The sequence below is a fragment of the Pieris brassicae genome, chromosome 5 (genome assembly GCF_905147105.1).
Source record: "Pieris brassicae chromosome 5, ilPieBrab1.1, whole genome shotgun sequence".
Lineage (NCBI taxonomy): Eukaryota > Metazoa > Arthropoda > Insecta > Lepidoptera > Pieridae > Pieris > Pieris brassicae.
In genome coordinates, this window is record NC_059669.1 from 8,982,145 (window position 1) to 9,008,956 (window position 26,812).

At 34.7% G+C, this 26,812-nt stretch overlaps 2 protein-coding genes across 3 annotated transcripts; one reads left to right on the forward strand and one right to left on the reverse strand.

The window, feature by feature from the left end:
- Positions 1-590: 590 nt before the first annotated feature.
- LOC123710436 lies at positions 591-10,013 on the reverse strand. Its single transcript, XM_045662306.1, has 11 exons — positions 9,864-10,013; positions 9,267-9,334; positions 8,932-9,041; positions 7,657-7,881; positions 6,866-6,980; positions 6,267-6,327; positions 5,042-5,165; positions 3,205-3,337; positions 2,560-2,706; positions 1,813-1,949; positions 591-1,307 (listed from the first exon to the last, which is right to left on the reverse strand). The coding sequence occupies exons 1-11, from the start codon at positions 9,964-9,966 to the stop codon at positions 908-910; spliced, it is 1,623 nt and encodes a 540-aa protein (XP_045518262.1). The 5' UTR covers positions 9,967-10,013; the 3' UTR covers positions 591-907.
- Positions 10,014-11,797: 1,784 nt separating this feature from the next.
- Positions 11,798-26,791, forward strand: LOC123710321. 2 transcript variants are annotated; one of them, XM_045662140.1, is made up of 13 exons: positions 11,798-12,004; positions 12,520-12,666; positions 13,050-13,123; positions 13,884-14,008; positions 18,344-18,535; positions 18,851-18,962; positions 19,392-19,443; positions 19,726-19,837; positions 24,870-25,008; positions 25,439-25,564; positions 25,877-26,034; positions 26,142-26,281; positions 26,472-26,791. In XM_045662140.1, the coding sequence occupies exons 1-13, from the start codon at positions 11,917-11,919 to the stop codon at positions 26,783-26,785; spliced, it is 1,779 nt and encodes a 592-aa protein (XP_045518096.1). In that variant the 5' UTR covers positions 11,798-11,916; the 3' UTR covers positions 26,786-26,791. The 2 variants fall into 2 exon arrangements, with proteins under 2 accessions (XP_045518096.1, XP_045518095.1); XM_045662139.1 differs by having other exon boundaries at positions 11,799-12,004; positions 18,851-18,965.
- The last annotated feature ends 21 nt before the right edge of the window (positions 26,792-26,812 follow it).

Here is a 26,812-nt window from a genome sequence, read left to right on the forward strand (position 1 = left end):
ATAATGACACTGAAGGGACTGTGCATTTTATGACGTTATAGAGAGTGGTCGTTAAAATCAGAGAAGAAATAAGATAACCCGTGACTCCTACTTATTACTCATGGCCAACTACAGTCTACACGTGCAAGCAATCCCATTGTAAACAAAAGAACGAATTTCTTCGTAAGTTTGTATGATGCCGACAGTCGAGTTTATTGCGGGCTATTATAATTAAGCGCCAAAATAACATACACTGCTGCGCAGTTTTTACTAATTTTAGCAACTTAAAAAGTGTTTTATTACTCATTTGTTGTCGTTATGTAGAGTGGGGGCAATGTTATGTAGAGTGTATCATTGTATGACAGACAAGCTAAAGCAACCAAAGCCGATTTCGACGCTTTAGGGAGTCGTTAAATCGAGGGACGGTACATGGCATTTGCACTGTATGTAAGAACGAATAGATTTTGTGGAATTTGATAGATCGCCACGTTGAATTGTGATTCGCTATAACGTTAAATTGTTTCGATTTGCCAATTTTATTGACTTACGCCCTCAATCAAATATATAGCGAGAGTATGGTAAACTATTTTTTATTATACTTAAAAGCAGTGTATTTTTATACTTTTTATTGTTCCTAAACTTTCCTTATAGTACAATTGTATGCCTTTTCATTAATAAGTTTGATTTAAGGAAACATCGATTGAGGACTGTTTATTGTTAACAAATTATGTATCCCCCGAACCGTTTTTCGTAATACATCAATATTTTATAGATCCACATGTTAGAATATATTAGAAAGGAATTTTTCAGAATATATTAATTTTCTTATATAACTATGTATTAATAATTCTTATTAAGTTTTTGAGGCTGAAATAACTATACATTCAGGGCCATTCAATGCTCTTTCCGTTTTTGACTACTTCACTATCTAATTCTTCTTTAATGTATCAACTTCCAGACTCGTCCCTTTGTCTCTATCATCATCACTACCAACTGTTATCATGTAACCATTGTCGTGCTGTTTATTTAACGATAGCAGTAATGGTTTTTTCTTCTTTACTTTGTCTGTTTTATAAATTTTCTTGCCTATGAGCGCTTGGTCTTTGCTTATTTCTTCTGTTTTCTCTTCGTAATCATTTTTCTCTCTACTCCATGAAGAATAATGCCCTATTAGCTTGGCGGATTTAGCGTTTACTCCAAAATCCCTGTGTAAATATTCTGTTAACGCTTTAGGAAGTTCATTATATAAATAACCAGTTATAAATGAATTGGCGTTCATTCGTTCTTCTATATTCCCTTTAAAATCCATTATTGACAGCTCTATTGACCTGTAATAACATTATTGTTCCAAACATCATCATCGGTTATAAGCGATAGATTTGAACGACAGTTGATGACAAAGAATTGATTATTGAACTAACATCATAGTCTTAGAGTCAAAAGTTAGTTATCTTATCGATACGGAAATATAACCTCAAAACGGCGGCGTTTTCGCATCCACCGAGTGGGATGCGTCACTGTTTTTGTTTATTCTTTTCCTATCCATTGGTATAGTTATATTATAGATTTTTATTTATTTGTCAAGAAACAATCCTAGATGTAGAGGATAGAACGAAACTACATAGCCAAAATCTATACCCCGATTTTGTTATTATTTTGGATGAGTATGATGATATGAATTTAAAGACGTATTCACGTCAATATTTAATAACAATGTATTTAAATAAAATTGACAATCTAATCTAAATTTACAAATATAACATTTTCTGTGTAATTAACTCTGTTTACTCTCAATAACTTCCAATTTAAACCAGGATTAGTTGTTATACATACCTCCAATCAACAAAATTATAGTTTTGAACTTGGTTATCGATGCCAATTTCAATGGAAAATGTCAGATCGTCTATTTCAGCAAAGAAATTTTGCGTAACTTTAATAGTTTGATTTTCAAAATGTACCTTTCCACGTACCTAAATAAGAGAAAAGAGTATCTTTGTGCAGTTAAAAAGGTACTTATTATTAAACTTAACTGTACGAGCCAAGGCTGCACATTTTGCTCACTCAGACTTTCTTAGTTTTATAAGCGTCATGTTCCCTATGTACATGCCATGGCTGTACATTTTGATCTCTTATAAGCTTGACAATTTCCTAAATTCGCGGAGCTACGCCCCGAGAGTATAGACAAACGCAGGCACTGTCTTCTACATTACTGTTATTCGTTTCATAGCAATTAACTAAATCATGGGAGTTACACCCCGAGAGCATAGCCAGACGTAGGCACTCTCTTTGATTGTTAAAATTGCATTCATCCGGTACATAGCAAGTAGCCCGTCAATATTTCGCTCATATTCTATTACGTGTTACGCGAATGGTTAATATAGAGTAAGACAAGAAACCGTAAAATATTTAAAGCACCTCGATGACCCTTGAACCGTACATTTTGGTCCTTCGAGTCGGATTTTAATATGTTTATTAAGTTAACAATTTCTAAATTGCATACTGCAAACTCTTCTACTGAGTTGCTCAATGATTACGATCTTTGACATGTAAAAAAGTGTAATAATTAAATATTTCAAATACCTGAACATAGTTAAAAGTTAGAGCTTCACCGATTTTCAAACACTGCAACTTGAATGGTCCTCCTCTGTGTGCCGAGAAGGCTGAATCTAACCCATGGACGGTTACATCGTTTACACCGACATGGATAGGGCACGCTTTTTCAACGCACTGAAATTATACAAAATCTATGGTTAAACGAAAAAAATGTCATTGTTCGAGATTTGAGACAAATATTCAAGATTATATTAAAAAAATCATACAATTATCAGACTTTTTGCCAGTTTCAAATAAAATTTGTATCTATTTATAGTATCTTTTTGGTAAGCCGGAAAATCTTCTTTAAGGGAAGAGCATCTGCTAATAATATCGTTAACAGCTGACGAATATTCATTATTTTTTTGTATGTTAATTGTTTTTTTTACTTTTTACGTGTGTACAGGACACTTAGTTAACAGTTTCCTCACTTTTGCAAAACTGGATATTTTTAACAGGGTTAGAAGAGAAATCTAAATCGACTAAAATCTAAGTATCCTTAATCTCTGAATGGGGCTCTACCTTTCGTTACAGTTTATTATGTCTAATTATTGATTATAGAAAGCTTCGTAAATTCAGTGAATAATTGCAATGAAATTACAAGCTGTAACTGTCTTTGCCTTCATCACTTACCACGTCCCATGTGATATGAAATGGTTGTAATTCTGTAGTAGCCTTGTTCAATTGTTTAGATTGTTTATTTGAACTCCTTATAAGTTTAAGTATGTACTTCGATGATTCTTTGAATATTTTACGTTGGGATTTCCTATTATAATAATAATTGGTTAGTTGAATAGTGGTTAATTCTATATTGCCGTAGAGGATTTCCTCCATGTTGTAAAGTTAATAATGCGTAGATATAATAAATTAGCTTTCAAATGGGTTAAATACAATTTAATGTAATATATTGAAGTACGTAAGCCATATAACAGCTGTATTTTGGGTGGTTTTACTCAATCAGACAATAATCTCTGTAGTGAATTTCCATTTCGTGCATGAGCAACCAATTTCAGCTTTTACAATAAACAAATCAGTGGCGCTACAACATCTTTAGTTATGGGGCTTAGATTTCTGAATCTGTTTCATGATCATTTTTCCGTGCCTGACACACGCTGTAGACTTTTTGGGTCTAAGGCAAGCCGGTTTCCATGCGATTCACCGTTCGAGTTACTTTTAAATTCGCACATAGAAAAAAAGTCCATTGATGCACAGCCGGGTATCGAACCTACGACCTCAGAGATGAGAGTCGCACGCTGATGCCACTATGCCAACACTGCTCTCTTTACAGATGTAAATATTACTAGGATAATACTGAAATAATAATTCAAATGTGTAAATATCATAATAAATTGTTTAATAAGTAAACAGCAAGTCAAGGTTTCCTATTGTCAAGAAACTTGAATACGAATACAATGGTGCAAGTTCAAGAAGGAACTCGAAATTCCTGGTTAAGATTGTTAAAATGACCTTCACAGCCCTTATTCTGTAACTTCCAATAGTAAATAGACTCTGAGAAAACTATTAACCTCATGGAAACATATATCACAACCTGTATAAAGCCCAAAGACAAAGTAATTTGTATGGGCACTTGGTTATCGGGGTGGTCTAAATAATAGAGGATTTTTTTCTATATTAACCAGTCGCGTACAACAATAGGATATAGGCGCAATAATGAAATGTTAATTGCTATGAAACGAGTAAATGCAATGTAACTGTTGAAGAGAGTTAGGCACTCTCTTAGGCGTCTATACTCTAGGGACGTAACTCCGACGATTTAGGAAATCGCCACGCTTATAAATCGTATGTACAGCTTTGGCTCGTACATAATTAAAAAATCATTGCTATGGAAAAGCTATAACTCTCACGGTAATTAAAATTTTGACGTTGGACTTCTTCGTTTTGTGCGATCGCAACGTTGCGACATCAGCGCTACGAATGAGAGAACTACAACTAGCATACCAATACATCGAAGTCAGTATCGACTTTATTGGACTATAGTAAGGGACCAGCTCAAGATTTTCCAAATATTAGTATAAAAAGACCCTCCATTCAATAAGAAAGCAATTCGAATGTATTTTACCAAGCAAAGGCGAAATGAAAATTTACCTTTTACACCTATACTTAATAAACCTCCTCAAAGTTTTTTAAATTGCTCTAAAGCGTCAGAAGTTAACTATGAGCAGGGCTGGCGCTTTTCTCGCATGTTTGTTTTATTTCAATGGAAAAGGCTACCTTCTTACCAATAACCGCCCACCCTAGGTAATATTAAATAAAGATTATAATAAAATGCATGAAGTGCAACGTTAGATAAAAAAGTGTACAAAAGTTGAAATAAAAATTAACGTATAATTTATTTTCTTTCATATTTTGATTACTCTCGGGAGTAACTTTATTAGCATTTGAATGGTAAAGAATAAATATTTTATCTTTTTCTTTAATATTTAATAAAACAAAAATATTGTAATCTTACCGAAACTCAGACAAACGGTCTTGGAATATTAATGTAGTGTTGATGTAAGTCAATAAAGTTGCTTGAAGCTTCGGCAGCATCTCCTCACGAATTGGTTTCGATATCAATTTCTCAAGAGATTTACCTGTATAAGAAATTTATAGCTTCAAAAGTTTTGACAAAATATATTTTTAATGTTAAACAAAGTTGCTAGTCATTTTTTCCATAACTTTAGTCGATAAAGAATTGAATATAAGAAAGATTTTTTATATATTCAAATAAATTATTATAATAAACTAAACAAAACTATTACATTTTTATTAATTTCTAATTATTTTGATTAATACTATGTAGGTTAAGAAAATTGAGAATAGTGTATTTTGCCTGTTATGTTTAAGTTCTAAACGATTAAATTATAATATACAATTTCTTTTTTGTTTTATTCCTTTAAAGTCTGCCTTTAACCTTAATTAGAAAGACTGGCCTTGTCAAAAACAAAAACGCCAAAAACGCCGAGCCTTGTCAGTAGTCAATCGTAAAAATCGCTTGACATGTCTATGAGGTGGTAATAAGATTTGGTGTCTTACAATAAATATAAGATATTTAATTTCATTGTAAATAATAATAAACCTATTACATTTACTTACAATAAGATATTTTTTTTTAATTAGCAAATGCATGAATTTGAAAGAGATTCAAACTACTTGACTAAAGTGCAAATCCAGGGGTCACAGGTCATATTTGATTAATACGTATGTATGAACTACCAAAAAATTAAACTAAGATACGTATATGTATAAATAAGTGCGGTAACTGGTTTGGAATTCTACCCGAAATTCCATTCCTGAATGTCAGGTCAAAAAGTAATTAATCAACTTCATTAATTATTTATGGTCAAAGTAATCGAAATGTTACAATGTGTGTGTTAACGTATTGATACGGTGAAGGTTCGAGCTACCGTTTACGTCTAAATACGCTTAGGAAACGCTACTAAAGATATTTAATGTAATTTATTGCTACATTTGATTTTACAATTTAGCCGTGCTTTTAGTGTTCAACGACAACGTTGTAATGAGTTTATAAAAGCTAAATTGAAATAAATACGCAACTCTCAAATTGTCATTCACTTAGTTGGCCACAGAAGACACATAAATATTTATCATTCATTCAGATCAGAACAGAACGTTTAGAACGCGAAAATGTGAAATTTAATTAAACAAATATTATATGTAGTACAAATAATTACTTTGGGGTTGATTGAAATATTGTGCTATGATTGGCTCACGGCCTAGTCCTGGGGATGATATCTGAAAGTAAAATATTATAAATAATGACAAAATTAAAATAATATCCCTTGGGGTTTGAGTGCCAGTGTAATAGTGGAGCTATTACTCATTACTTTAAATTCATATGTATGAATGAGAACACATTATTATCGAGCATAAAAATGAAATAAATAATAATATTAATCCAGAGGCGATACAACCCTATATGACCTCAGATTGCATCCTTTTCTTTCATAGACAAGTCATTAGCCTTCCGTCTAACGTGTCGTTGATTTGGATTTAAGACTTCTCTATTCCTCACGACGTTTTCTTTCATTTTACGAGTGAGTCTTTGACATAGGCAGAAAGTCCATTCAAAGTCCAGACAGAACCTACGAATCAGAGACGCTCAAGCCACTAGGCCAACACTGCTTTTTTGAAGCAAACAACAACAAAACTCAAAAATGCAATAAATCATGAATAAGGAAGATTATTACAGAATTTTTTGGATTTTTCAGAATTTCAGTACTCGGTATTTATAATGTCGACTTTCAAGTTATCAAATATATCAATTAATTACCTCAATGCTGAATTTACATTCCGTAACCGCAAACGTACTGTGTCCTATATCAACTGATTGTCCACTTAATTTAATCATCGCATAGCCTGTTAACTTGCAGTTCTCGGCTATTATACTAGAATATCATAAATTTTCGAGTTTAAAAGTTCTAAGTTTTCAATTGCTTTTCTACAAATACTGTACGAGTCGGGCATTATAGTAAAAGGCGATGTCAACGTAATGTAAGATGGTTGTTGTAGAAGCTAGTCAAGGGGTCTCTTTAATGAATGCTAATGCGTCCCCAACAGTGACGTTATTGGTGGTTGCTATAGGGCCGTTATATCACCTCCCACAGTCAGTTTTGATAGATCTGCTATTAGCCAAATGGAACGTGGCATCGAGTCTTCCATTTTACCCAGAACGAACTTATTCTTTTATGTGGAGACTGTTACGTGTCGCAACCTTGTAGCTCCTCGTGGTACTACATTGCTCTACAGATCATATATATCTTACAGTACATTAATATACTGTCAATTACACTTTTAATGAGTTTTATTTATTATTATTGTTCTAAACTGAACACATTTAGCGAGTTAATAGTTAGTTAAGTCAAGATTTAACCTAAGATCCCATAAGCAGTCGACAAAAAGTATTTTATATCTACTTATAATATATACGACTTATATACATATAAGTTGTTAACTAATCAGGGATAAATACAGCTACATACTTCTTATTATAATGAAAAACCCTAACTTAGTGCGACGTAATGAAAACTATGCGTAACGAACTGTAAAATGATTTTTACGTACGCTGCATTTCCAATATTATCCACAACATCGTATGTAAATGGTGAGTTCATATCATTTGGATTCCCATAAATAACATCTGATTGATTTCTGAAGAGCGTGTATCGAGTATGGATTAATATCTTGTCGATACCTGTCTTGATGCGTAGAATATTTGATGCAAGCGCAAAAGTCACTTCCGGTGCAGAGAGATGCGGCAATTCGACCAAGAACATTTCGTGGAACATTCTGAAATATGTTACGTAAATAATAATGAATATGTAACGTATTAAAAACACATCCTGACTACTATCAAATTGATAATGAATCTATTACATATACAATTATATACCTAGTTTGCATCACGTTTTAAAAAAAATGTTGAGGATGACTTACATACTTAGAAAAACGCTCAAAACGGTGGCAAAAATAGCCCGAACCCAATAAAGCACAACTTCAAATTTTTTAAGTTGTGCTTTATTCAAACTTCATATCACAACTTCAAACTAATGCCGTGAATTGGACTAGACGTATTCGCTACCAAGATCAATAACAATTAATAACTTAATAGTGGATAAATAATATTACGGAAAGCTTGTATTTAATATTAATAATTTCTTAATTCCATGGAGAAGTTGATATGTCACAAAAACCTCGCAGATCCAAAAAATCTACCTATTTCTTTGATCACCAATAAATTGCTGAAGTCAATAATACTTTTTCCAGATGAATTAACACAAATAACAAACAAACCTATATAACCTTTTTGAACAACGTTCCGAAGTATTCATGATATGATTTGATATTAAATTTAATCCAATATGAGCCGTAAACACTGAACACAAATAATACAACGAAAGAACTCAAAAAACGGAATAAAGTAAATAAATCAGTGCTACAACCACTTTAAGTCTGGGCCTTAGATCTGTTTCATGATAATTTTTCAATCTAATAGGCAAGTAGGTGATCAGCCTCCTGTGCCTGACACACGCCGACGACTTTTTGGGTCTAAGACATGTCGTTTTCCTCATGATGTTATCCTACTCCGTTCGAGCGAACGTTAAATGCGTAGATAGAAAGCAAGTCGCACGCTGAAGCCGCTGTGTCAACATTCCTCTCCAAAACAGAAATATAAGACAGAATTGTGTTCATACTACGAACATTACGAATTCCCAATAAAATTCCAATCCAGGGTACACAACTCTCCGTAACCGGGATATTGATGTAATAAATGAATAAAGATTACGAGTTAATAGAAATAAATAGCCCTAAAAGCGATAGAGATTCTTAACAGCTTACACTCCAACTACACCGTCGGACAAATAGAAGCCATTTGCTATTCTGTGTGCGTCGGCAGACTTTCTAATATAGACATTCATCCCTTTATATCCATAGTTATCCTTTAGAGCCTGAAATTGAAATTCTAATGATACATTCATTGTTATATTAAAGAAAATATATTATGTATTACATTTTACGAAATATCAAACTCGATTTGGCGCTTTAATATAAATTTCATTAAGTTAAAAAAAAACAAGCTGTGTCAGAGCACTAGTATAGGGCGATTCTTAAAATAAACAAATAATAATCTATCCAGTTATACTACAGAGTACTAGTTAGCCAGATATACTCACTAATTTTATTGCATTTTCATATGATTTTCTATGTTTTTGCCAATCTTTTTGAAATCCGGTGTATATGTCTGCAAAATATAATTTATTATTTTACAATTTTACAGATTTTTAATCGTTTATTATTATATTATTATTTTTTTGTAGAACAGGGGCAAACGGTAAGAGGCTCACCTGATGTTAAGTGATACCGCCGCCCATGGACACTCAATGCCAGAGGGCTCGTGAGTGCGTTGCCGGTCTTTTCTTGAACCCTAAATCAAATTGGTTTGGAAATACTTCAGTGGGCAGCTGGTGCGCGGCTAATACTGCCTCAAAAACGGGTAGTAATGCGATTGTTTTTATTATAGCTATAGTCATTATTTATAGCTTTGAAATGGAAACTTAAACATAAAAATTAATTGTAACGACTAACATAACAAAATATTGCTCTTGTACCGTAAATTACGATATTACTTTACATTTCGCATACAAGTTAAACAGCATTAAAGGCTTCTTATTTATTACTTATATATAATAAGTTTATTTAGAGAAGCAGACTTGCCTCGCTACTATCACTTAAAAATAGAATCAATTAAGAACTGCATAAATATTATTTACCACTATTGAAATAATTTTTAAGGGTACTCTCTATATCCGCTGAATGTCCTTCAAATACGAATAGAAAACATAAAATATAAAAACGAAACGTTTTTAACGACATTTCGCGTTGAAATAAAATATTAATGCTTTCATGAATAAATTGAAAATTAACTTTGAATTATCAAATGGTTATTAATTTCTTATTTTTGTAGGGTTAAACAAGGCTGGAAGCGATTATTAAACATGTAAATGCAATAGGGAATCAGTGATTCATAATAAGATGATATATAACTTCGAAAACAGAAATTATTATTCGTCATATTACAATACAGCCCGGCAACTATAATAAACAAAATACTAATAATAATAATATATAGTTTTAATACATACACTAATATTTCCATGACAAGTCATTGCTTTCCACTGAATTTAAAAATAACAGTTATTATAGAATATTTACATTCTTCGTCACTACCACACATTTTCTGCTTTTCTATCTTATTTATACATTTACTTACACTTCGTAATACACCTTATGCAAAAATATATCAAATCAAATCAAATCAAAATATCTTTATTCATATAGGTAAACATGTACACTTATGAACGTTAAGAAAAACAAATTAAATTAACTGTAAATTTACATTTACAACCAGTTCGCAAGTCAAGTTATACATATAAAAAGCAGGTGACGTAAGTTATTAGGCAACGAGCGGCCTTATGCCAAACAAGCGATATTTTAGAGGCAACTCTGGTATGGAACAATAAAATTAAAATATATAAATACGTGCCTAATTAGGTTTAAAATTCTAAATAATTACCTAACGATAGTTAAGTACATAGTTTAGGTCAAATGTTTTATTTAATTTTTGGAGATATTAGCTATTAACTACATATTATGTAGTGAACATAAAAAGAAGACACCTCATCCAGAGCTGGGCAAACAGACAAAGTTGTCGACCGTGTCCTTGACATTTTAGTAAATACCCTTTTTTGTCTGAATAAAGGCTTTCTATTAAGATTATTATTATATAATGCATTATTTCTTTATTCAATGTAAAACTTGGTGTTAATTCAAGTATTTATAAAATATAACAATACGAAAGGGGTTTCTTAATTCAACCGCTATGGATTGATTTTGTTAATATATCAACGTACCACGACAACAATATTAGCGATGGAATGAGATTATAATGCGACAAATAGCTTTAATTATTATAATTATTATTCTATACTTTTAAAACCTATTTCCTATCTTCTATATGGAGTAGAAACAAGAACAATCTAGGCACGGAAAAGCAAATGACTGATGCCTTTGAGGTGAAGTGCTCGAGGCGAATTTTAAGTATACCGTGGACTGCGAAGCGCACCTATACATCGATCCTGACTCAACTCCGTATCTCCGTGACTCGCCTCTTTACTATATGCTGACAACGATTTATATCATATATTAGCGCAGAGGCGATGGGAAGAGAGAAACTGATACTGACTGACTGACTTGGAGAAACTGATCATGGTTGATAACACAGAAGGCGAAAGATCATGTGGTCGTCCACGGAACCTGTGAAAACAGATTGTCCGCTCCAGATGTATCCTTACTGACCACAACGCTCTGACAGGAGCTACCGACTGAAAAGAGAGAGATTGTACACACACGATGTAAGAGACGTCGATAGGTCGCATAAAACAGGATTATATGTCATGTCAGTCATGCATTGTCATTGTTATTAAAACCGAATAAATAGAATTTACAATTTTCTTAAGCTAAAGAAGGAAATGCTGCCAGTATTAAAGGGTCTACCATAGGGACCAAACTTAAAAAAAATCTTTTTATTAATTTTTAATATGATATTAAGTAAGAGAATTGTAATTATTAACATATTTAAACTGTATCAAACAAATGTGAATGTGAATGAACATATTATTTATTTACATTGAAATAAAAAGTTCATTTCGAAATGGTTTAATAAAGTGAAAATACTGATAAGCTTAAAGGACTCAATGCAGTCTCGAGTTAATTAAAAGCGAATTTTATGACTGAATCTGAATAAATGTGAATTTTTGACGGAAAATGTTTTGTAAAAATATATTATTCATTTTGATTATAAGTACACCCAACGTTTTTCCAAAATCACATCTAAAACGGACCTCCGATGATGGTAAGGAATTGAATGTATACTATCCTGCAACTTAGCAACATTTCTAGCTATGTCCGATAGCACTGGCCTCCTTAGCCTCCTCCTCCTCCTCCTCCTCTTTAGCTGTGCACATATTACTCGATCAGTTGTCTGAAGGAGGAAGGAAACTTTTGTCTGAAGTCGGTCAGGCATTATAGTTCATTTAAACGAAGACACAAGATTGCGCGTTTTCCGCTAATAAACACACATTGATACTCCACTATTTGAAGACACTCTCCTTAAAGCCTAAGCCTGCATCGGATTACTTGGCGTTGACATATGGAATGACTAAATTCTACAGGAAGAACGAGGTGTTAATTTATTTGAGATTTTTTAGAAAAAGGAATTACGAAAATGTCTTTCTGTTATTAGTTGTATCCGCTCGCCCCCCGTGTTTTTAACGACCTTTTACATAAGGATTCTCGCTGATTGGTATCTGTAAGACACTAAAAATAACAAGATTAAACGTATATGCATTTAACGCATTTCTCTTATAGAAAATGAAATACTTCATGATGATGACAAGCAGCAACTGATAGTTCCAGAAGATGTGGAAGTTTTCAATGTAACAGCCCATAAGCCTAGTGACTGCTGGCCAAATTTCAGTGTAGACAAATATTTTAATATTTTAGACAATCTGGACGGTAGATATTTTTTTTAAGAGTTAAAAATTTAAACTAAATATCGATTACATATGTATAATAATTCACGTGTCTGCCAAGCATGTCTACATATTTTATACATGAGAGCCTTCTAGCAGTTTATCCCTATCACTTAACAGCAGGTGAGTCTTCTGCCTGATAGTCCACTTTTCTATAAAAAATTGTTTTATCACGCCTGCTGCTACTGCCTAGGGACATCCTACAGACATCCACTACGGTCTTTACATACCTCTCAGTTCCTCCACACTCATAATATTCATCATATATGCTGGTGGTTTTGATCAGATAATCACGCTATCCATATATTGTAAATACATACTTTATATGTCTTATACAAAGCACAGATTCCGAGATATTTTTTTTAGCGAAATATGCTGAAGTGCGCCAAAATTTTCAAGCTGCAGTTGGTAGTGATAATTTCGATACTGAGATGCTAAAGGTAAGTTTAAAGCTCAGTTTCTTTGTCATTTGACAGGTCACCCTCGGCCTACGTCTAGCTCTTGAATGTGCTACTTTTAAGTTAAAATCTAACAGAGTTTAACGGTATTTTAAGATAAAGTAAAGAGTACCTTACAGCATTTTAAAAAGCCACTGTCAACTACATTGTTACTTTGATTTATATGCTCTATGGCTCAACGCCAAATCTCTTGAACTGTCTTATATAAAATAAATGTACCTTTATACTGTTCATATGAGTACTTAATATTAATTATTCTAATCACGCCAAGCGCGGTTTCATTTTGCAGCTTCCAAATATTTTCATGCATTACAATGAATGATAGGTTATTCCTGCATCTATGTCAATATTAAATTATGACTGCTTTCTATAAGATCCGCCATCTTTTGTTCTATTCCAAGAAGTTGTCGTTTCGCGCGGGAATCTAACCTAAGACTTTTGGGTTATATGACCTCTAATAAATAAATTACGAATAATAGATATAAATAAAATGTATATCATATTATGAATTAACGTAATATATACTTATGATGAAAAGACTGAGTTAAAATACTCTGAAATGTTTTATGCCTTTAGGACAATATTTCTATCAGTCGTATTTCAACCAATTGGGATTATATTTATTAAATATCATCAGTAAAAGTAAGTAGATTATAGAGATTAATGCCACCAGCTTTCTTTCTATAGATTACCTGTCAGATGTCTAATAGAGCCTTTTATGTCAAGATTATAAATTTTTCAGATGCTAGTAAACACTGGTGGTGTTGCGGAACGAACCGCATATCATGTAGCAGGCAATCGCGGTCTTATACCGGCGGGGATAAATCTGGGCGGCTATTGTATGATGAGGGCTCCTAAGAATGTTTTGTGAGTACATAACATTTTAAACTTACACAATTAATATATAAAAATATTTTGTAAAAAGACAGAAGATTATTGTAACTCTTGGTGCTAACACAATTTAACCAAAGCTACAGAACACACGATAATGTTCTAGATTATAAATGTTGATGTTCTAACATAGAATGATGATATAATAAATAATTTAATTATTGCAAAGGCATTATAATTTGACATTTGCATGATAGTTTGCTGTGGCTGCTTGTGTAGAGTAATTTATTTCATATTTGTACCACTTTCAAGGCATATAAAAGAAAATAATTAATAAATCTAGATTTAGAAGTATTGTTGATTTTGTTATAAAACATATTTAAATCCAAATCGCGACAATACACTATTACAAGTAAAAGTTTACTTCTATTAACTCTCGTAAAAAGAAACCACATTTCCAGTTATATTAATCGTATCCTTTGATTTATCTTCTGAAATACCGCAATTATGGTCTTTTAGAATATAACGTTTACGTCGTAATTGATGTCTGTCCAGCCGTGCTCGTCACCGTAAAATGAGATTGTTATCGCAAAGAAACTGTGACGACGCGTCCCTACTTGTCTAACTTATGGTTAGTTACAATATCCAATTATGGATTCTGATTCGACTCCTGGCAAAGGCCGCCGTGATTATCTCGTCCCCCTTGGGAGTGATAGGACTTAAAAAAATAATTGCTTAAAACTATATCTAAGCACTTGTTGTCTGAAAAAATGCCTCAGTGTATTTGACTTTAAATGACAATATTAATGTGACAGATTCAAAACCTTTTTTTAAGTTGGGACTTATTGCGGTATCGTTTGACGTAAAGGTCACTTTTTTACATAACAGGGAGCTCATATTAAGTGATATAAAGATACTCACATAGGGCTTGAAAGTGCGTTGAAAATTTTAAGTAGAATTGGTTCGGAAATACAGTGGGAAGCTGGTTCCACATAGTGGTGCGTGGCAAAAGCTGCCTTAAAAACCGCTCAGTTGTTATTGTCGCTAAGTTACTGGTAGGGGCGTAGCTCAATGTCTCGACAGATTGACTACTTATTACTACCCACACTTTATAACTAAGCATTATGTGAATTTACGACCCGTGAGAATAACGAGCTCTGGCAAAATTTTATACTCGAAACCATCGGTCGCTTTAGTTTTTTTGTTACGCAATTTCATAGTCGGTTCGTTAATAAAATCGATACTAAACATTGTATTAATTTCACATATAATTAGTCGTAAATGTATATCTAAAATAAGTTTTTTTGTGTAACTAATGTTTTAATAAATTATTTAACGAAAGGACATTAGTTTGTTGTTGTTTGTTTAATAAACCTTAAGAAAGCGTACATTAGGATGGACATTTAAAGTATCTAAAAGCAATCTTTTTCTACAATGAAGCCAAATTTTTACAGAACCTAATGCTAATGATAATACCTTGCTTCAAGTTTTCACGAGCTTTCAACATTACAGTGTGAATACTAAGTAGTTGTCCGTAAATTGACATTTACTTCACCTAAATGTTTGTAAAATAGCGAAGTTTTAATAAATGCTGAACTTAAAAATAGTAATTAAAAAATGTGTTTATTAATTTTAAGTACATATGCATTACATTACAATGTGTAAGATTTGGGAACCCTTTTAAGTAAAAAATACCTATGTCAGGGTTTCCAGCTCTTTCATAACAAAATTAATTATACATTCCTTAAAATATATTTATATACTTATAATGTAATCACATTTTTATTTTATTTATTTTTGTTTTTGATTTTTCAACTGTTATCAACATCTTTGACTGCATAAGTGAGGGTGTGAGTGAGTGAGTGAGTCAGTGGGTGAATGAATAAAGTGTGTAACTACTTACTAGGTCTCAGAAGAAGCTCTAACACTGCGTAGGGTGCATTCATAAGCCAGTCCTTTAGTCGTATTTTTAGATTGTAGACGGTGAGCGGGTAGATGTTAAGCAGCCTTTTTAATTTAATTTATTAAAGATATGGTCTGCTTGCATATTGCGTCTGGCAAAGCCAGCTTATATATTCTGTTAACATTTAAAATAACATACATCCGTATTTAAAATTACTATAAAAAAAACCGGTAAGTGTATAAGATGCTGCGTAGTTTAGCGTTTGTATAGACGTACTCTAATAATTTACACTTTCTTCTCTCACTCACTGATCAAGAGAAGGTAAGCGTGTGGCGAGAGTCAGAAGATGATCTACTTGCTTTATGTCAAATTATATATAATAAATAAATTAAAATATATATGTTTCTGTTTTAGACATAAGGCTCATCAAATGCTAGACTTACTTGAGTATATTAAATACAAAATATTGTTTAAAATAGTAATAACATTTATTTTCATGAATATGGTACAAAAAATTTGTAGTGGTACAATCTATAGTTACACACAGATAATAGGGTGCAAATTTATCTTAATAATAATATAATCATTATAACATGAGTTATCATTATGACAATATCATTATAGTCAATCCTTATATTATTTTATCACTACATCATCACATTATTAAAATATATTATTACGTTATGAAATTATTTCTAACGTTTCACACAAATAATCATTAATTAAAACATTTCGACATTAAGTATTTTACGACGTTAAGTATTTATTAGTAGGAAGATCTTTGAATGTTTTTGCCTAATTATTATAAACCTTAACTGCCATACAAAAGGTGTTTGAATGATACCCACGTTATGCTTATACTATAAAAATATGCTCCAAAGTGAAAACATATAAACAGAAAAATCTTTAAAACGACTAAAATATAATCTTGATATGACGTATTTTTCTTAAATTTTAACATCAATGTCGATATTCAAAATTTAACTGTCAAGTTAGACTAGCCAAGTCAAACTTAGCCTAGGTATATAACCTCCCAAAACCGCAAGCTTTGTACTAAAGGCACTGAAAGTAAGCTTTGAAAGAGCGAAAGCTAATTTCAAATATGAAATTTAAACATACAAGAATTCAAAGAAAATTTAACACCTCGGTTTTCGGTCCGTTGTGAACTTTTAATTACGTTTGAAATTACGAAACTCTCTTTATATGGAAATTCAACATTCAAAAGTCCTCATACTTAAATGCTAATGTAATTTTTTAAGTTACAAAGATAAAAGAAATAAAGTAATTTAGAATAACCATAAATCAAAGAGCACCATAAGTTGCTAATGAGAAGGGGACGGCAGCAGGTGGACGCTTTCCTTATAAAAATATTTTTTGAAAGTTTTATAAACACGAAATTAGTAGTGAACTTCTATATGGCCCGTCGAAAGAGCGTTGCCGGCGTTTTAAGAATTGGTACGGTTTCTTGAAGGACCCTAAGTCAAATTGGTTCGGAACTACATCGACGAGGAGCTGGTTCCACAGAGCGAGGCAGAAACTGCCTTAAAAACGCTCAGTTGTAGAACGACGGACATCGAGGTGGTACGGGTGGAATTTCGTATTCTGACTCAACGTCCGATGATGAAACTGAGCTGCAGGTATTAATCGGAACAACTCCTCTGAACACTCTCCGTGGTAAATGCGGTAGAAAATGCCCCCACATATCTATGCAACGCCAAAGGATCAAGCCGGTCGGAGAGGTATTGGTCATCGACGATTCGAACCGCTCTTCGTTGAATACAGTCAAGTAGAAGGAGCTGGTACTAGGGAGCTCCCGCCCATTGCGAATTTGCGCTATATAGAGTAAGCGATGGTCCGGAGTAAAGAATCGTCTCGCCTTAATTTAGCCTTCCCTACCAAATGACCGCGCAACTGATCGTCACTCGATATGTCAACGCCCAGTATTCCGACGTTGGCTGTGGCTTTAAGGAGAATGTCCTCGAAGAGAGGAGTAGCGACAAAGGGCGTCTTGTTTGCAGATAACGCGCAGACTTGTGTCTTCTTAGGTTTCGGGTTCAGACACATGTTTGTTCCGATAGTTATCGAAAACTACCCGAGAAATACCTACACGGCCAGTGTATAGTGTATCCCTAGTGCTATCGTCCCCATAAAATGACTAAATGACATCTGTAATTCAACACCACTGTATATTTTGTTATAAAATAGTATACATTTATTTATAATATATAAATATGAATACGAAACATTTCTATAGGATTAAGAAACTACATTATTTATTTTATGTCAATCTGTAAATCCTTTGATAGTCGGAAATACATTTACATATGCACAATATTGAACTTTTATTTAATATTTTATGCTAAATATGCACCAGCCGCATACAAACTATGAATTTTTCTCTCTGTATTTGCCTTTACGCATTTACATCGAAAAGGCTTAAATAAAATGTATGAAAATATATTTTTTAGATTCTTCCACCGTATGAAGCTGCGAAATGACACCCACTTCAAAATCCAGTACCTCCACAATGACCTTGAGAACATGGTGCTAAATACGAGGATAAATTTGAATGACCTGCATTTGTTGGGATCTTTCGACCGCGCTGTAACTCATGAAGATCCTTCCAAACTATTCTATATGCCAACATTTGGACAGGCCGAGTTAATGCTTTTACTATACGTATATACTTTTCTTATAATCCAACAGGATAACGTTGATATGTTGCCTTCGTAAGCGTAATCTCAAATATTTAACGTACTTAACATTGGAACTCAAACATATCAGGGGTCATATGACGTCATCGATAACAAACAATCCCAGGCAAATATTAATTAGGTACATATCCGTGAAATATTTAACGAAATCCAAGGATTATACAACAGAAATTGGACATGAAAACGTTTTAAATATTTTTCAATCTTTCTTCAAATTAAAAGAACAATAATATGCAATAAATCAATAAATTAACTTGACAGGTTTCTATTAAAAAATGTAAAATATAAAATGGAAGGACGCTATCGCCTATTGCATAATACGCTGAATCTTGTACTCGCAGTCTCGGACATACAAATGGACGATGTTATTATGGTGGTAATTTTTTACATTTTTTTACCGTTTTAACCTCTTTTGAAGTCGGTTAAAATCTCCCAACGCCCAAACTAAATTTAGTTTAAAAAGTGTGTCTTTATATATTAATATTTATTCATTTAGGAAACAAAACAGAGACATGTCTAAAAGTAAAAAAAGAAGTCAGAATATAGACAATTTAAAGAAATACAAATATACAACCAAAATAAACAGAAAAACTTTCAAAACACTGTTAAACCACGTTATAATTAAACAGTCTTACATATTATTTAGGAACATCCGCACAGCACGACGCGGACGCCTCAAATAGAATGTACTGGCGCGCAATCGCCTTCTTTATTTCAAGTTCGCCTGTCGTACCCTCCATTATTTCTGACAATATTATATAATTAATATTTCATGTTAAAATGTTTAATATTCACATTTTAGTACCATATCAATGAGTCCAAACAAGCAGCACGTCTGGAAAAACAAAATATAGGTATGTTTTTCAGTGGGCCTTTATAGAAAATTCAAACGATATCCCCGTAGACATTTTACGATCATTAAGCATTTTAAAATTAGAAAACTGTACCAATACTTCGAATATAACTTTTTTTTATAATTTCAATTTAAAAGTTAAAAAAATCAGGCAACAAATAGCTTGGTGTACACATGTTCGCAACTATCTCTTTTCATAATAGCATGAATACATTTCTACGCAAAAAGACGAAAGACGAAAGACGAAAGATGGAGCGTATTTAATAATAATAATTAATTACAGATGGTTTTCTGGATAGATTAAAATCTGACCTTAATCTATGGCTTAAAGATTACTTTAATGATTACCTTCTGTATTTTGGATTAGCCGGCAGGGAGATGAATGCTCAATTTCAGTAAGCTTATTTAAAATTAATATATTACAATACTGCCGGTGGCTGATAAACCTTATCCTAGGTTCGAGCCTGGCAAAAAAATATTTGTAACATAAGGATTAAGGAATACAATGAAGTCTATGGGACGCAGATAGAATATCAATCAAAATAAGAATATCATAGTTCTTTACACATTTAAGCTGACATTTTTCGTGTACAAAAGATAATGTTTTATTCATATAAAGACTTTTAGGTTATTATGGTTTAAGTTGATTGGTCCTTATTTGGTTAAAGTAAAACTTCCTAATAATTCGTTGAGAAGAGGTGAAGATGGAATGTGGAATGTGTTTAATTTTTAAAAACTGTAGATTTATATACAAAAGTTATCCTACACTGGCCACTAGTGGTAACATGTGGTACCAAGATGCGACGGGTGCGTAGACGATAAAATCGAGGTGCGGCAAAAAGTTGACCTTTTCTGCGCGCAACCGTCGAAGCGTACGAACGTGTTCTTCTCAGAACAGTTCGATATCGTGGTCTTACGATAACGCAATTAACTGTTCTTTTCAGAACAAATTATTGTTTCATGACGATAACGTTTACAACTGTCCTTGTCAGGACACATCACTGTTTCATTACGACACGTACTAATCACCTACAGGATTCCCCCTCTAGCGAAGCGTACCGGCAGGCGTATAACGCGGCCTCGGCGAGTTGTTCTTGTAGGTATTGAGGTGTTCCCAGTGTCTTGTTGTTTCAGGTTGTTGTCATTTTGATGTTTCAGGTTATTTGATGGTTCATGTAGTTCGCTCGCACTTGATGTGATTTGCTTGTTGCAAGTACTCGGTGTTGTATCAGTAGGCACATCTTGTTCGGCGATAGTGTAGGTTTGAGTCTGTCGATAGAGATATTCATTTCACGGTTAGGTAACTGCAGCGTAAATATCTTGCTGTCTCGTTTCAGCACGCGATAGGGTCCGTCGTAAGGTGCTTGTAATGGCTTCTTTACGGCGTCTATGCGTACGAATACGTATTCACATGATTGCAGGTCGCGGTGAACGAATATGGGTTTTGTGTTGCTGTGTGGTTGACTCGGCATTGGTTGCAGGTTACGTATTGCGTCGCGCAGCTGATCGATGTAGCCAGAGTCCATGATGACGTCATTGCGGGTCGTTGATAAGAAATCACCGGGTAAGCGTATGTTGCATCCGTAGGTAAGTTGGGCGGCGCTTACGCCGGTGTCACTTCGCATAGCGGCGCGTAATCCTAGTAGGACGGTTGGTAGCTCGTTGATCCAGCTTCTTGCAGTCTGTAGTCTTGCTTTTAATGCGGCTTTAAGGACACGGTGCCATCGTTCGATGATACCGTTACACTGTGCGTGGTATGAAGTTGTACGCGTTTTTTCGATCCCCAGTAAGCGAGAAAGAGATGCAAATACTCTGCTTTCAAATTGGCGTCCTTGGTCCGTTGTTATTGTTACAGGACAACCGAAACAGGAAATCCAACCTTCGTATACCGCTTTGGCGACGTCTTCAGCTGTTATTTCGCATAGTGGGTATGCTTCGGTCCATCTCGTTGCTCTGTCGATCATTGTCACGAGGTATCAATGACCGCTGGCCGCGGTAGGTAGCGGACCAATGATATCGATGTGAACGTGTTCGAACCGTTTGGTTGGTGAAAAAATTGATAATCGACTTGATGTGTGGCGTTGTATTTTGGCGCGCTGACACTGTAGGCATACTTTTGACCACTTGCCGACGCCTGCGTTCATTGAGGGCCAGAAGTAACGTTGCGTAATTAATTTTCTCGTAGTCTTGATTCCAGGGTGGCTAACGTTATGTACTGCGTTGAATGCGGTACGTCGGTATTCTTCTGGTAGGTACGGACGTAACTGTGAGGTTGAAATTTCGCAGTGTAATTTGATGTTTGAGACGGGCAGGTTGACTTTCTTGAAACATAAGTTGCTCTGTAGACTGAGTGCTTTAATGGTATCGCTATCGCGTTCTTGAGCTTGTGCAAGTAGATTGTAGTCGATCGGCGATGGACAGGTGATTGCTTCGACACGTGATAATGCATCTGCGGCTGCATTTTGAGATCCACTGACGTGTCGTATATCAGTGGTAAATTCGCTGATATAAAGTAGCTGTCGGGTGCGTCTCGGTGATTCGCTGTTTGTATTTGTTTTTGTGTAAGCGAAAGTTAGCGGCTTGTGGTCGGTGATTATTATTATTTCTCGTCCCTCGAACATTTTGCGGAAATGTTTGACAGCCATGTAGATGGCGAGTAGCTCTCGATCGTAGGTACTGTAGCGAGTCTGTGCGTCGGTGAATTTCTTCGAGAAATAGCCGAGTGGTTGCCATGACTTGTTGATAAATTGGTTGAGTGCGGCACCAGCTGTTTTGTCGCGAGCGTCGCTGAATATAGCAAGTGTCGCCTGGTGAGACGGATGAGCAAGTAAAGCGGCGTTTTTTATGCTCTCTTTACATGCTTCATAAGCTTGCGTTGATTCAGTGGTCCAGTCCATCTTAGTTTTGTCACGCTTCTTGACGTTGTGCAGGTAGGTATTTAACGGCGCTTGTATGGTGGCGGCATCTTTGATATTTTCACGGTAAAAGTTTATCATACCGAGAAAACGTCGTAGTTCTTCTACGGTTTGTGGTTTTGGAAAGTCTGTAATAGCTTGTACCTTCTCTTGGGGTGGCTGTATTCCTTCCGCCGTGACTTGGTGACCGAGGAATTTCACAGTTGGCTGGCCGAAAACACATTTTGATGGGTTGATGGTGATGCCGTATTCTTCTAGTCGCTGTAATATGATGCGTAGATGTTTTCGGTGCTCTTCCTCGTCAATTGATGCTATGAGTATATCATCAACGAAAGGGAATACGAAGTTGAGTTCGCGCAGTACTTCTTGAATAAAGCGTTGGAAAGTCTGTCCGGCGTTCTTTAGACCAGGACACATGCGCGGAAACTCGAAAAGACCAAAAGGTGTGATGATGGCGGTTTTCTCCACATCTTGCTCGCTGACTGGCAGTTGTTGGTACGCGCGATTGAGGTCGAGTGTGGAGAAAATTTTCTTCCCTGCGAGTTGGTATGTGAAATCACGTATGCGTGGTATGGGATACCGATCGGGCTTGGTTATGGCGTTGAGTCTTCGGTAATCGCCACACACGCGTAGGTCTCCATTCTTCTTTGGCACGACGTGAAGCGGTGATGCCCAAGGGCTTTTGCTTGCTCTGCATAACCCTTGATCGATCATGTTTTGGAATTCTTTCCTGACCATTTCGTAACGATGCGGTGCAATGGGGCGTGGCTTGCAGTGAAGGGGCGGTCCATTTGTTTCAATGAAGTGTTCAACGGAATGTTTGGGACTAAGCTTCATTGAAGTGATTCTGGTTGTGCCTGGGAAATCTGCTAGTATGCTGTGGTAATTTTGCTCAATGTCAATACTACGAACTGTAGGTATGTCTGCAGTACTGAGTTGAGCATTTGTTACCAGCTTTGTTTTCCCGTCGATCAATCTTCTGTTTTTTACGTCGACAATGAGGTGGTGGTGCTGCAAGAAATCTGCTCCCAGGATTGCCTTAGACACATCTGCTACGACGAATTTCCATGTATATGGTCTTCGGAGGTTAAGATCAAGTTGGAGTGACTTCTCTCCGTATGTTGGAATGACCGTGTTGTTAGCGGCGTAGAGTTGAAATGGCAGTGGTTTTTCGCGTGAGCCTTTTGTCTTTGGTAGCACGGAGATATTGGCTCCTGTGTCGACCAAAAAGGTAAGTTTCGTTACCCTGTCGGTAACGAAAAGGCGGTGTGATGATTCGGTAACGCCGGTTCCCGCCGCGGCCAGCGTTACTTTTAGTTTTCCGACTGGGTTATGGGCTTGCAACTGCATGGTGGTGCGCATTTCTTCGCGTCCATACCATAGCGATGATGGTAATAGCAGTACGGCATTGGAGATTTTTTCCGGCTTCGATCTTCCATCTGCGACTCTCGTCGGTTTTCGTTGCGCTTTGTTGATGCGTTCCGCGAGCGTAATTGTAAATGGTGGCGAGAACGACTGTTGCGGTAGTTGTCGCGAGGTTGTGCTCGTAGCTCAGCGACTTCCAAAAACAACCTTCATATTTCACCGATGAGGGTGTCGATGTTTGGTTGTTGTTCTGGAGGTGGCACACGGAGTGACAGTGAAATACCGGAGACTTCTTGGCTCGACGGTTGTGATGAAACTTGACGCTCTGCACCGGAAATTTCTGTGTTCGACATCTTCAATTTTTTTGGTGTTCTTCTCGGGGTCACCACTTAAGGTTATTTTGGTTTAAGTTGATTGGTCCCTATTTGGTTAAAGTAAAACTTCCTAATAATTCGTTGAGAAGAGGTGAAGATGGAATGTGGAATGTGTTTAATTTTGTCTTAAAGGGTGCGTAGACGATAAAATCGAGGCGCGGCAAAAAGTTGACCTTTTCTGCGCGCAACCGTCGAAGCGTACGAACGTGTTCTTCTCAGAACAGTTCGATATCGTGGTCTTACGATAACGCAATTAACTGTTCTTTTCAGAACAAATTATTGTTTCATGACGATAACGTTTACAACTGTCCTTGTCAGGACACATCACTGTTTCATTACGACACGTACTAATCACCTACAGACTTATACGTGGTTTACTGCTATATCACCAGCTTTTACCAGTAAACCAAATAGAAAGAAAATGAGGCATATTTTCTAAAGACTTGCAACTGTGATATTCCTTTTTATATTAACCATTAATAAAAATATTCTTAGTAGATGCTAAAGACGCTTTATAAGCAACCTGTTCTAGCCGAAACTAGTTCTATTCTAACTTCATTTTTGAACTACTACTACTACACTTATCTGCATCTTTTTACCGTACCGTACCGTAATCACAACTTGACGGGAAAGAGGGATTTAAATTTTATAAGGGATCCTAATTCGTTTAACTGTTAAATACCCAAAATATAATAACTATGCTTCTTAGATCACAAAATAAAGATACAGGCAAATCAGCACAATATCTTTAAAACTGTCGATTTGTCCTCTAGGAGATATGACAACGAAAAGGCGCAGGTTTTGAACGACTTTATGGACAACGCTATAAATGTCATTATACGAAAACTGCACCAGGTCAAGGCTGGGTCGGTGAAACTGCCGAACTTTACAATTTACGCTTTCAACGGAATGGTACCTTTTCTATTTATACATAGTCTGTATTAAAACTTAAATCAGAAGGAATAATATTTTATTGATTTCACACATGCACGTTCTATGAAAGGTGATTTCATGACGACGAGAAATAAACTATTCTTTATTTTTTGTTTTTATACACATTTGCCCCATCCGAAACGTTGCATTTTAATTTAAAATAAATATCGCATATAATAGTATAATATTAGAAACATAACTGTGTTTCACTCACTCAATTGTTTGAAAGATCTATAGACTAAATTTAACCATGGCTTCTAAATTTAAAAAATCATTCCTTACTACTCTATGTCGTATAAATATAAAAAGTAGTTTTCATTTTATAGAACAATATACTAGCGAGACAATAATTGTTCCGGCAATGTAAATCTTTGTATATAGTAACCGCAAAATATGTAAATTGTTTCAGCAACTTAATTTAAAAAACGGCGTTATGCGAGGACTGGATAGCCTGTATCGACGGTCAGTAGCTACTGGTGTAAAGGAAAAAAATATCCGCAAACTAGATGCGCTGGTGACGTTTAGTAACTTGAAGGTAATATTTTTTCTGACAACTATAGTAAACATACGTTTATTTTCGAGGCTACAAAAAAGTTAGAACTCGCAGAATCTTTTCTATTCTTACGAAACTATGTTAGCGGATACGTGGTATCAATTAACCAATCAAACAAAACCTTTAATATTCTGTAATGTCAAGAAGAAAATTCTATCGTTTCATTGTAAGTTCTAGATTTTCACCACCAATATAATTTAAAAATAAATATCTTCCATAGATATTCACTTTCTAATAAACAAAACTATTATGTATTTTATATTTTTCATATTTGAACTATACAAAATAATACAGGTAACGTACGGCTATACTGCTTTGTTAAATACGGGATCGCTACCCCTAACTGGTACACTAACGTTATCAGTCGATGAACTCGTTGCAAGACTCTCCATCGCTATGGTCAATAACCCAGAGTCCGCGGATCTAACATTCGAATTTGTTGAGCCAGCTAGGTTAGTAATATTAAAGATGTGTAATTAATTCGTTGATTTGTTTTTACATGCCTATATACACGTACACTATTTGAGAAACCAATGTACCTAGATAAGTTTTTTTTTAGAACTGAATCATTGACGGTGGAAGGTCCAGCAAATAGAATGATGTCACACTTTAATTTCTTACTTGAAAGACACATTATAGCAATTATGAGCAACACTCTGATTCATAATATAAAAATGCTCAGTACATTGTCCCGATGTGGTAAGTAAAAAAAATTATAAACGTTAGCTTTAAACCGAAAAAAATATATGATAATCCTAAAAAGTAAAATTACCAACGAATTAATTAAGCTATAAACAAGGCCTCGTATCACCACATTATATATATTAGGTTGCTGTAGTAAAACTCTTTAATGCCCCTTTTTATATAATACTTAACTTACGTATTTTAGTTCCAATTTTGGTTCCATTCAAGGATGGTGACGAAGCACTTTCTGTAGAACCCCTTGAAGTTCTGATAGAAAGCAATGATAATACAAATAGTAAGGATAATGAAAGCAAAGAATTTGAGGATGACGTAGGGAACAACACTGACCCACAAATAGATCCCAGTAAAAACAAAAATTTAACGGCGGATTATGTTCTATGGAAACAAGATAGCGTAGAACTAGAATTCCCGCCAAAAAAAGGTTCACAAAAGAAACAAAAAATGTATATTAAGTATAACGAAAACTTTGCCCTCGGAAAAATAAATAAAAAGATATGATTTGTTCATGTGTGTTAATAATTTCGT

What these genes read in the sequence shown, in the direction of transcription:
- LOC123710321 (XM_045662139.1), top strand. Translation starts at nt 11,917, where the DNA reads ATGTTTTGTAAAAATATATTATTCATTTTGATTATAAGTACACCCAAC. An exon ending in AAAACGGACCTCCGATGATG is followed by an intron (nt 12,005 to 12,519) that starts GTAAGGAATTGA and finishes TTTCTCTTATAG; the next exon opens with AAAATGAAATACTTCATGAT. An exon ending in TCTGGAAAAACAAAATATAG is followed by an intron (nt 19,444 to 19,725) that starts GTATGTTTTTCA and finishes AATTAATTACAG; the next exon opens with ATGGTTTTCTGGATAGATTA.
- LOC123710436 (XM_045662306.1), bottom strand. Translation starts at nt 9,966, where the DNA reads ATGTCGTTAAAAACGTTTCGTTTTTATATTTTATGTTTTCTATTCGTA. An exon ending in TCCGACGGTGTAGTTGGAGT is followed by an intron (nt 7,882 to 8,931) that starts GTAAGCTGTTAA and finishes AACATATTTCAG; the next exon opens with AATGTTCCACGAAATGTTCT. An exon ending in AATGTAAATTCAGCATTGAG is followed by an intron (nt 6,328 to 6,865) that starts GTAATTAATTGA and finishes TTTTACTTTCAG; the next exon opens with ATATCATCCCCAGGACTAGG.